Source organism: Leiobunum rupestre, chromosome 11 (genome assembly GCF_980474605.1).
Source record: "Leiobunum rupestre chromosome 11, qqLeiRupe1.1.hap1, whole genome shotgun sequence".
NCBI lineage: Eukaryota > Metazoa > Arthropoda > Arachnida > Opiliones > Sclerosomatidae > Leiobunum > Leiobunum rupestre.
The window spans coordinates 20,421,543-20,433,732 of NC_143394.1; the positions used below are offsets into that span (position 1 = coordinate 20,421,543).

The 12,190-nt window shown below is 34.5% G+C and overlaps 1 protein-coding gene across 3 annotated transcripts; it reads left to right on the forward strand.

Moving 5' to 3' along the window:
* Positions 1–306: 306 nt before the first annotated feature.
* LOC149921968 (uncharacterized) lies at positions 307–8,511 on the forward strand. Of its 3 annotated transcripts, none has more exons than XM_090162857.1 (7): positions 307–528; positions 805–982; positions 1,058–1,281; positions 3,273–3,578; positions 3,679–3,786; positions 3,843–4,168; positions 6,969–8,511. In XM_090162857.1, the coding sequence occupies exons 1-7, from the start codon at positions 517–519 to the stop codon at positions 8,011–8,013; spliced, it is 2,199 nt and encodes a 732-aa protein (XP_090018983.1). In that variant the 5' UTR covers positions 307–516; the 3' UTR covers positions 8,014–8,511. The 3 variants fall into 3 exon arrangements, with proteins under 3 accessions (XP_090018983.1, XP_090018984.1, XP_090018985.1); XM_090162858.1 differs by having other exon boundaries at positions 3,273–3,563; XM_090162859.1 differs by lacking the exons at positions 307–528; positions 805–982; positions 1,058–1,281 and adding an exon at positions 2,853–3,154 and having other exon boundaries at positions 6,969–8,509.
* The last annotated feature ends 3,679 nt before the right edge of the window (positions 8,512–12,190 follow it).

Here is a 12,190-nt window from a genome sequence, read left to right on the forward strand (position 1 = left end):
AATTAACCCTCGCGCCATTTTTCACTCGTGATGACCCCACGGCATCGTTGAGCCACGGACTTTATTTTATATCCGTGGTTGAGGAACCGATGACCAACGCGATGTCGAAAAACAGTACGTTTTCTCAACGGTTGAGCGTTACTGAACGCAGCCATAATTTGTGAAATGGCTTGCAGTACTGCATTTTCTGCTATGTAGTGTAAACCTATTCATTACATTTATTTTGCACCAATGTGAAAGAAATATGATATTTTTATTATAATTTTATAAGCTAAATTCCCCAAAATTAATATAAAATGTTTTGCTTCACCTATTATCTTTTTTTCAAGATATATTTTCTAAATATTATTCGATTTATTCATTTGTTTTGAAATCGAGGAGTATCTTATTTCCAAATGATCTTTTTGTGGGAGGTAGTATTCACTGTAAAAAAATATGGTTCTCAAGAGGCGCAAATTTGATTTTCGACAAATCTTTTGATTATTTATTGTTACTAAAATGTCATAAAATAGCAATATGAATCCGCAGGTAAATATCTAAAGTGTCAAAATCTATCATTTTGTGGTTTTTACTTAGTTATCTACTATTTTTTTGAAGAAATTTATCGTAAATTACCGAATAAACTTAAGCCTTGGCTAATTTAGTGTTTATTTTTAAGCTTACAAATTACATAGAACTTTTGATTAGATTATGCACTAGGTATTGTAGGTCAGTAGATTATTGGGATTGGTTTTTCATCGGTATAATAATAATTGGATTAACTGATTGTGGGTATTAATGTGGTATTTTTATTTGATGGTATAGTTTGTTGAAGTTAAATTGGAGCTCGGACATCGAGCTGTTTTACGAAGTAAGATAACTGAAGAAAATTTTACACACGACTGGACAATCTTTGTCAGAGGGCCCGATGGAGCTAATATTCAACATTTTGTGGAGAAAGTTATATTCCACTTACATGAAACGTTTCCAAAGCCAAAAAGAGGTTTGTTTATAATTGTTGATTAGTAATAAGCAGTTAAAAATGAAACTGTAATGCCAATTATATTTATCTGTGAAGTGGTTAAAGAAGCACCATACCAGGTTTCGGAATCGGGATATGCTGGTTTCAATATGACAATTGAAGTTTGTTTTAAGAATAAGGAGGAGCCTAAAAGAGTTACATTTGAATATGATCTATATTTGCAATCGGAAGGACCTCCCATTGTGAACTCCAGATTAGAGAAACTCACATTTCAAAACCCAACGGAAGAGTTCAGGAAGAAACTCATGAAAGGAGGGGCTGTAAGTTAGTTTTTTTAAATTCATTTTTTAGTTCTGTTTTATTTGTTAGTAGAAGTTTAGTGTTTTTGGTGTTTATTCAATTTGGGTGTTTTTAATGTAAAATTTATAATTTAAAAATGAAAACAATACTGTCACTCTGACATAAGTTTATGTTGCGTATATCTATTTAAACTCAATTGGCAAACAGAAAGGTAAAATGGAGCTCGTAACTGACTTTTTGGGGACGTTTCACAATTTGTACTATACTGATTTTCAGAAGGAATCGAATTCAAAGGGCTTAATGGTATGGATTGCTTGGGGGGATCGATTGCATAGAATTAATTGTAACTCCACTTTCAAAGTGCATATGACGCGAAATTTCTGAAAAGCTTTCTTCCATACCAAACTTGCAATACTGAGTAAAATATTTTAAATTTGAAGATTTACCAAAATCTATATTAAATTTAACACATAGGTGCCCATTTAATAAAAATTTTATTTAATGTATATTTTTAGATTTTTCATTGAGTACTATTAGGTGTATTATATTATTATTATTAATATTAAAATATTGAGCATTCATGAAATTTTTCTGCAAATTTTCATGGTCAAGCCTGCATTGTGCATTACAAAAAAAAACTATATTTAGCTCTGTAAAAAAATTCAAAGTTATACCTTTAATAATGATAATCAAATTGTTTCTATAAAAGTTAAAAAATTCCTCTCCCCTTCCAAAAGTCTGGAAAAACATGTTTTTATTATTATTAGCAAACTTCGAGGAGGGGGACAGATATCGAGAAGGGGAAGAATTTTTTCCCACTTGCTTTCAATATAAATGGAAAGCTACTTAGTTCGGGGGGGGGGGGTATGGTGGTAATAATACGCGTATTTTGCATATTAAAAGGATCTTATCGCTGGGATTGGGGAAAGCGCGCGCGCAATTGGTGCAACTGACACGTAGAGTTGCCAGATTATCCGTTTAACGCCCATTTTGGCGGTTTCGCTAAACTAGACCGATTTGCCAATTTTTGTAAAATGTAGTTAACTTAATTAGTAAGTTAGTGGAAAAGTAACAAGTTTACAATTGTCAGGTTAATCCACCCCCCAAAAACGTGAAGGGTAACTTGTTTGAGTGTAGAAGTAGGTCTATTGTGCACACTTCACTCTTAAAAGTTTCCTCTACATGTTATTCAGGGGTTGATTAACCTTTTTAATATCTCTTAGAGGCAAATATCTATCTAGGCTATTAAAAATTAAACCATTAAAAATGATGCCTTTGAATAAAAATACTTTTTCAACAAAACCTATTTTGAAATATCAGTGGGCATTAAGATAATATATACTTCTAATATTAATTATTTTGCTAAATTAGAAAACACTCAAATCTTTATGGAGCATTTAGTAATTTACTTAAAACGAGTCTTCTTTTTATTTTTTTATAATTTCGTTTAAAAAAAACGTTTTGCTTCCTTAGGACCAATTCGTTTGTTATTGGGCTATTTTAGCTGGTTTGAATAAAGCATTTTGGCGTGGAGTCTGGCAACTCCGTTGACACGTGCCCCAGTTCTGTTTTTCCTTGAGGTGGGTGCTTTTCACGCTGGTGACGCGGCAAACCGTCCATATTAACCAAGGTGGCGTGTTTTATAAAATATACTGGTGAATTTGAGCTTAAAAAGAAGTCTATATAATTTAATGATATGAATTTGGCTACAAGTATCGACTACAAGTTACACCGTTTTCCCAGTTGTTTTAATTTGGTTGTTTTATAATATATGAACCTCGACCGCGAGGTCAACAGATGTACTTTTCATCGCCGGTTTTGCCACACATAAGCCCAATTAGATCGCCTCCTCATAGCCCATTAAGCCCACCTTGGTCATCTTCTCAGTATCGGGTATGTTTATTGCCTTAATGCTTTTCTCTATGGGATTCACCAGCACTGATTCTAGGCTAAATCTTGTTAACAGATGGTAAGATGAATTAAGGTCTAAGCAGTTTATATTTAATTCTAGATTGCATTAAGTGGTGCGGCATCGCAAGCAGCAGCTGACGAGTCATCTGGTCCCAATCATCATGTTCGCACTGAAACTGAACCTTATCAGGCTAGTGGAACGCAGCACCAAAGCCAGTCACAATCTGGACAAAGGCCCACATCATCGTCTAAGCAACCATCATCATCTTTTAATAATTCGTCATCAAGTTCTGCTCAAAAAGGTTCCAATCAAGTGCCAAAGAAAACTCCAAAGAGCAGTAGTGGGTCATCCTCTTCGAATTCTACAAAACAAAGCCAACAGGCCAACAAGGTTCGCCAATATACGGTATTTAATTAAGTTAAGGCTCCTTATAGTGCCCCAAAAATTCTTTGCTTAATAGCTACGCTTAGAAATATTGGATAACAACATTGTTTATAATTCTTAGGAGATTTCGAGACCTCCGGAACCACCCCCTCAAAGTCATCCTTTCACGGACATATTCGGAACACCCATTAAAACCAAACCTTCACCCGATCAAATAGCAAAGTCTAAGGTTTGGTTATTTTAAATATAACATATTGAAATTTTAACCGAAGTTCTTACATTTAGGAGTCCAACAAAGATAAATCATCGAAGGTAAATAAAACTGCAGTTTTATCGGAAGATAATAAGTCCCAGTCTGGTACTTCAACCCCCTCGAAATCTCGCAAAGAATCAAAATCGTCACATAAATCATCTAAGCATTCGAAAGAGCTCAAAAAGAAGGATGTAACGGAAGTGAAGGCTCCACCACCGCCTCCTCCTACAAAAGCTCCCAAAAGTCCCCCTCCCTCTCAGCCTGATAAAAGGCCAACCCATGAACCTGAAACAGTAGTAGAGCCTGTTAAGAAACGGAAAAGAACAGCCTCGGTTTCATCGACAGCTTCGAGAGACAGGTGAGATTTTAACAATTATTCAAGTATCCAAGCTCTCTTACACATTTGGTTTATTGCTTTTTGGTGTTTCAAGTTTTTAAAACCTCAAACTTAAAGTTAAGGGTGCTGGTTTTTTATATAAAATCATGAGCCTGAAAATAAAGTATTATTTTATACCCGGTTGAGCATAGTTAAAACCAAAAATATAATTGATTTAGTTTAAAGGGAGTAGAAATACAATTGAAATATATTCTGTCAAAATGCTAACGTAACTAGCGTCAATCACCTCTAGCTTCTGTGGGGCAAAATACAGTGTATCGTAATTTTTTTAGGAAACTTTCAGATACTAGCGTAGGAACCTAGTGAAATTTGAATGATTCTGTGACCTTTTGAACATTCGTTAATTTTTTGAAAATAGGCTCCAATCTAAAATGGGGCCCAAGCTTTGCTTATGTCACGGAGAGTTCACTTGCTGTGGTGATCGTTAGTCGCATTGACCTAGTTATGCCACTTTTTCTGGGGCAGGATTTCTCAGTTAGGTATGTCAAGGAAGTGGGGCCATCTGGTTTTATTTTTATCTATAAAAATATAGTGTTTAATCGTCAAAATTTCTATTTATTCGTGTTAGCTAATAATTTCAGTTGGATTTCGAGCTAGTTAAAAAGTATCCCCAATTGGTTTAAGCTAATTTTTAAAAAAAATTAGAGGGGGGGGGGGGATTTAAAAATGTAAGTAGGCCGCAACCCTTATTTGCATATCCCCTGGCACACCACTGGCAAAATTCCGAGAGTAAAGACAAGCTCATTCAATATTGGAGAGTCGAATCTGAGCTGAGCTGAGCTGAAATGAAATTAAAATATAGTGGCTTACAAATAGGGATGATCTGAAGCGAGCTCATTTTAATTTATCTTCTTAGAACTGAGTCTTAGACAACCCCAATTGCTTAAAACTGTTACATGACTTTAGATGCTTAACAATAATGATAATTATCGCCTTAAGTGCTTGAATATTTATTTGATATAAAAAAAAGTGAAAAGTAGAATCCCACTTTTTAATAATTATAGGATCAATGGAGGTAAGTGTGATCTAAATATTTTTTTTAGGAGTTTACTTGAAATTACTCCTAAACTAAAAATCGCACTCTCTTAAAAATTGGTACCATTAATATGGCCACTTTATCCAACACAACTATGCAATCAAATTTAATATCAAATAAATAGTTAAATATTAATTATTTAATTTAACTCTGTTAATGATCACGCAAAATCATGGGCCAAACGCAATGAAATTATATACAGATTTTAAATATGGTGTCCCAATAAAGCTATATTTTTCGTAGCTCTAAAATCATAATATCTTTTTAAACTAAGTACCCAGATGCTTATATAGCTAGGTAAGAAAATAAAAAAAGGTGGCTTATAAACCGTAAATTAAACAGAAATTTTACATTGATTAACTGATCATACTTACCCCACACTGCAAATATAGAAAGAGTTTTTCCAGATAAAATTTTTAAAACCTCAAATTAATAGCAAAAATACAATTTTCCCAGCAGGTAAAAAGCAAACTACAAAAACCAAAACATAAAACCGGTTTGCCAGTTAGGAAAAAAGTTACAGAACTTCTCCTTTGGGCATAAAATCTCTAAACACAAATAGAAGAGAATATCGTTTCTTCAACTAAAAGTTTTAAAAACTAAATTAATTTAAATTAATATTGAAAATATACAAAATGTGTATAATTAAGTAAATTTCAATATCCATTCATCAAATATTTTATTATAATAACATTTGGGAAAATAATAGGGGTGATCACACTTACCTTAATTGCTTAATTGTTGCTATTCACTGTTTCAAAAATCCAACTTTTTTAATATTGCTCATACCATTGGTAAATAATGGTGAATGACATTAAATATAGTTAAATAGAAAGTAGTATTTTGGGTACGTTCAGTAACTCATTTTTAAAGCAAGCGCTAAACTACCCATGATTTCGTAATTCCAGCGCTTACAAACGTAAAGTCAGAAAATGTTGAGCCGCGATTTTTGTTTCATTTTAAAATGGCGGGAGAAATGGACGAAATAAACAAATTCTTAACTTTAACTTACTATTTAATAGGAAAACTAATGTATAAATAATTATAAATTAAACATTTTTCGTAATCAGTCCTTAATAAACAAACTCTTCCCAAACAACATCCTTTTTCTCTGAAGATGCTATCCACCAAAATCATGATAATTTAAAGAATCGCGGCAGAAGCCCTACATTAAGAAAAACAGCGCACTTTACGGAATTCATCAGCGAGATTCGGGCTTCTGAGCCGATGAGTGCGATGACTTCGATGCGTAAGCACTGACAATCGTGACGTCACAATCGGAAGTTCAAAAAGTTACTGAACGTAGCCTTAGTTAGATTATATAAATCAGACAGTGGAAAAATGTTCAAAAACATTTACATTTTATTTTTATATTTACTTAAAATACTAAATTTATTTTTTAAAACAAACTTTAATTTATTTATTATTATCCACCATTTTGTCATTTTGGTGCTATTTACCATTACTTATCACCTACAAAATATAATACTTTGGATTTTAGTGCTGTTTGTACTAGGTTGCTATGCACGGGGGAAGGGGTGATTTGCTGTGGTAAAATTGCATGTCAGTTCTGCATACGAAAAATTTCATTTGATAAAGTTGGTCCTGAGCATGATCATCTTCTAAGATGAATCTTTGGTTGTTTTGCTTTACATTTTGCTTCTATTGTAATGCTGACCTAGTATTGTAATTTTGGTTGACGCTAACCAATTTTGTGTTGCGTAGCGTCAGTAAACCAGTCACTGAACCAAAAAAGGCCGAAGTGAAGCAGAGTAGCGCTCACCCTTCAAAAGAGAAACCTCGTAAAGAACAACGTAAACCGAAAGAGAAACGACAAAAAGAAAAATCTTCCGCAGACTTGTCTAGTAAAAGTAATCAAAGTTCGGTAGCTACTAATTCTAGTTCCTCAGCTAAGCAAGAAAAACTAAGCAAAAACAACAATTCCGTGCAAGAATCTCTTAAAAAGGAACCCAAGGAGATAACGACGGAAACAATTGACAGGGTTTCTTCTAGTAGTTCGAGTACTAAAGAGAACAACGCTAGCAGTGCAACTCCGAAAAACGTGTCCAAAAACGAAGCCAAAAAGAGGAAAGCCAAAGAGAGTCCGCAGATTAAGAAGGAAACACCACCACCAGCAGCCCTTCCTCCTCCGCCTCCTCTACCGCCCCAAGAAAAACCTGAAAAAGAGGAAGACGAACCCGGTTCCAGCAGCAATGATTCGGTATCAAGCACCTCACCTCAAGCTAATACTGAGAAAGAAAACGGACCCTTGGCTACTATGATAGCGGAAATGGAAGAACAAAACATTATTTCTCCTATGTCTAGTGATCAAGAGGAAGATGACGAGGATGAAGACAATGAGTCGAACAATAAGCGACGCCGGGCTCGAAGCGAACGTTCGTCATCTAAAGAAAATAGGAACACTTCGGATACACCAAATCAAAAGGTTTTTCATAAAACAGCCAATACTAATGGTAATAGTAGGCAAGACTCTCCATCTACACCTCCTCATTCCACAAATACTTCTTCGGAACCCGACGAAGTAACGGAAGAAGCTAAAAAGCCGATGGATCACGCTTACTTGAACGAATTAAAAGATTTGCAGGGCAAAATTATGTCTCTAAAGGACCGGCAACATTTGCAAAGGATTGTTGATCTTATCGAAGAGACGGGGCTTTATCAAGTCTCGGGAGCGTCGTTTGACTTTGATCTTTGTTCACTTGATAGGTCCACCGTCCAAAAGCTACAGAAGTTCTTGGCTGTTAAGTGATTTCCCTAACATTCTTTTCTATATTGTTTGTCTCATTGCGTGTATATAAGTTATTTTTTATAGTTTTAATATTGAGAAGTTTCTGTGTCTCGTTGAAGATTTTATCATTTTATTTCTTTTTTCATTGAAACAGACACTTTGAAACTTAAAGATAAGTTCATTTTATTATCATTCACTCTTTGCATGTCTTTAAGCAAACCTCTATGCAACTATTTATAAAGAGCAATTAATTTTGTTGCGTAAACGAAGAAAAACTATCTATCTGTTTTTGTACCATTTCTACTCGCCATTTTTTTCCCCCAGTAGCTAAATGTACTTACAAACTCGATAAAACGTAAATCATTTAAATTCTCACTCTTCTATAATTTAAATGAATTCCCTCGTCACTCTCTCAAATTAGTTTTGAGAAGTACAATCACAAAAAATGGCATACAAAATCTAGTCATTGTTTCTTTTTGTAGAAAAATGTAAATGACTGTCATTTAATGGACCATTGTACAGATTGTTGAAATAAAGTATTGTTTTCTTAATATTAACATTATTTTATAAGTTTCTTGACCTGTAATTAATGAAATAAAAGTAAAACACCGGTTCCCAAATGATATTTGTTACTGAACGTACCCTGGGACTATGGTGTTATAGAACGTCACTTACTCCTACTGAAAAATTGCAGCAATGGCTAAAAGCTACGAAGTAGTATTACCATATGTAACACCTACGTGTAAGGGTTATTTCATAAGCAACAAGGCAATAAGTATGACGTCCTATTATCCTATTTTATCTCTCGAAAACTAATACTTCAATAAAGGGAAAAAGTATTAGATTGCTAGGGTCTGGTATAGAATGTGATGCAACATTTCCGCGACCCCTCTCCCTGTAACGCGTGTACTACCTTACGTCATTTGTAAACGGCTACTTAAATTATTTGCTAAATCATACTTTTTTTTATATATATTTTTTGTATTTAAACTGATGAAATTTCACATATAAGTGTAGTAAATGGTACTGAAGCTGAAACCCCAATGTCTTTAATATAATTTCAAGACTAAAAATTTATTATTTGTGGGCTCACGAAGGGTCTGAATTTTAAGTCCACATTTTCCGTGTAGGGTACGGGTACCTCTACACGTTACCCCTAAGCGTTTTCTAGGGCGGGCCTAACATTTCTAGAAATATTAACTTTTATTTTCACATAGCTATGACTGGAAAGCGGTTAGTTGGCGGCGAGGGGATAACCACTTCCTCAAATTCTGTACACCGATTACAGCGAGTACAGCCTTTATTAGTGCTAAATCTGTAATCGATAAAGTAATCACTTTAGTACAGTCAAAGCTTGTACACCGATTACGGACGGTTGGGGGCGTCTTAGTTGTTGCTTTGGCAGAGATAATTATCCCTGCTTTTGGAGAGTTCGTGGCATTTACGTCATCTACGTATCTTCTGGTAATTTTTTTATTATAATCCACGTTTTGATATTATGTGTTATTTTTAAGTACCTATTAATTTTATACCTTGAAAGGTAGGGAAGACTATTTTTTGGCGGTATATATGTTTATTTTATATAAATTAAAATAAATATCTACTGTCGCCATCTACATCTTATAGTTGATATGTCCAGTTTCACCTTTCCCTTAATAATAACAATCAACTAGGCTAATACCCAAGTCATTTATCGAATTTTAATTCCCTTAATTACATGACCGGGTTAAATTGTGTAGCGGTTCGGTGGTTAACCTTAACAAGTTTTAATGGAAGGGGGAATGATTAAAAACGATAATTTCTTTTTTAACAATATACGCTGAAGTTATACAGGGTGTCCACTTAAAACGAAAAATTATAAATAACGGAAAACCTTTTTTTTAAATTTCAAATTTCTAAGGAACGTTCCTCGTAGATAGGGCATTTACTAGTGTAAAATTGAATGACCTTGATCCCTTCAAGGTCCTTCAAAAACTATCTCGAGAACCATTGGGTTTACGGATTTGGTTCCAATTAGAAAGTTGTTGCTCGCCATATTATTAGTTCAATTAACTTTGATTTGACCAATCAGAAGCCGAGAAATTGAAAGTTAATGAATTGAACCTGATTTCTGTAAGATTGGTGGTCATGACAACCAGTTTTAGAATAATGGAACTCCGTCGTTAAACGAGCTCAAGCATGTATCGTAGCCGACGGTGACATAATTGAACCGTTGTAAACTACTCGGTATTTATTTGATTTAGTCACATTTTATTATCAAACACTGATTGCAAAACCTCAACTTAATTGCGTAAGAGGTCAAGTGTGACGATATGACGGTGCTCACCAGGCTTGACTTTGTAACAAAAGACGAAAAATGCCGAAGTAGAAGGAGGCCGTGAGGTGTCAAACCGAAGTTTCAATTAGAAGAAACTCATTCTTTTCTAACCATCCCCTTGATTTGTAGGAAATTCTTTTAACGGTGTATTTTTACGTGTATAACTTCGTTCTCCAGTGGCGGTGTGGTACGATGACTAGAACAGGGTTGCCACACGTCAGGGATATCATGGAAAAGTCAGGGAATTTAAAAATGGGCCTAAAATGTCAGGGAAATGTCAGGAAATTTAAAATTTGTGAAAAGTCAGGGAATTCAATTATGTCTTGACACTTGTTGAAGGTAAATTTACTCTAGATCTTTGACATATTCTATGATTATCATTTATTTCCGGAAATATAAGTCAATTTAAATTTATTAACTTCTGATAAAAGTAAAGCATTTAATAAAAATTTTGGCCCTTAAAAGTCAGAAAATCTCTTAAAATGGTCAGGGAGAACAGGGAATAGTCAGGGAATTTGAATCTTAAAATTTTGTGGCAACCCTGCAAGAACCAAAACGATTCAAATTCTCAAGGAAAAATGTTTCCCCAAGCTTCCTTCTACGATGACGCTGGAAAGATATCTTTGGGAAATTTGATGGTGCAACGGGAGTAATAAAAGCGATCAAAGAAAGGAAGGTTTGTATCCGAAGTAAATAAGAGATGAAATGTCGTTTAAACTTCAGTTAATCTATGATAATATTTGGATTAAAACACGCTAAGAAACATATAGGTAACATATACAATATATATCCCTCTGTTGATGAAATCTAGGAGCAACAAACACAAGGAGAACGCAGCTAGCCTTTAAACACGCTAACGAAGGGTTGTGTACGAATTTCATTGGACGAGCGTCACGAGGGCTCCATTAATTTGGCCCCCCTCTCTACAATTTTTAAAACTTTCATTTGCGATCGAATGCGACCTCGATGCGACCATATGCGAAACTAAAAAAAAATGATGCGACATAATTGTTAAGTTGGAATAATTAAAACAAAATGGGGGCTAACTTAATGATGCCCCCCCCCCCCCACTTTCAACTATCAACCCGGAAACACAACCAATAGAATGCGACGTTATGCGACACCCTTACTTTCGAATGCGACATCTTAGTTAACGAGATAATCGCTATCGTAAGTGGGGGGGGGGCTAACTTAACGCAAGCCCCCCCCCCTATATCAGTTGAGGTCTTCAAACACCCTAAATTTAATTTTTGAGATAATCGATATTAGTTGTAGGGACCTAACTTAATGGCAGCCATTTAAAATGTCGTCGTATTCATTTGCATTCATTTAAAATGAGGTCGCATTAATTTAAAATGGCGTCGCATTCATTTGCATTCATTTAAAATGGCGTCGCATTCATTTACTTTCATTTAAAATGAGGTCGCATAAATAACCCAGGTTCCAAATCTTACCTGTTTTTTTTAGGGTCATAACGATGTTAATTTAAATATTTTAAAGTGTAATTGTGTCGCTTCGATGAGATTACCAACAAAATAGCTAGCTATTTAGTAGCTACGCGCGATATGATTTAAATTTTTGACCCCCTCCCGGTTTCCATGGAGACCATATTTAATACATAATTTTCACATAAGGGAAGACCCTTAGGTGCAAATTATGTATTAACCTAGCTAACAAAAATCAACTGTTGTGCTTTCTAATAAATTGGCTCTTGGAGTCTTATTCCATACCATTACATTTGTTAACTCGTTGATGATGAAATAATTTCATTTAATATCCGGAACTATTATCAATTTACCATATATTACTTTCAGCATGTATGCTTTCAGATTTTAGAATATAATTACATGAATTTAAATGTTAAAATCTTTGCCGTATTTG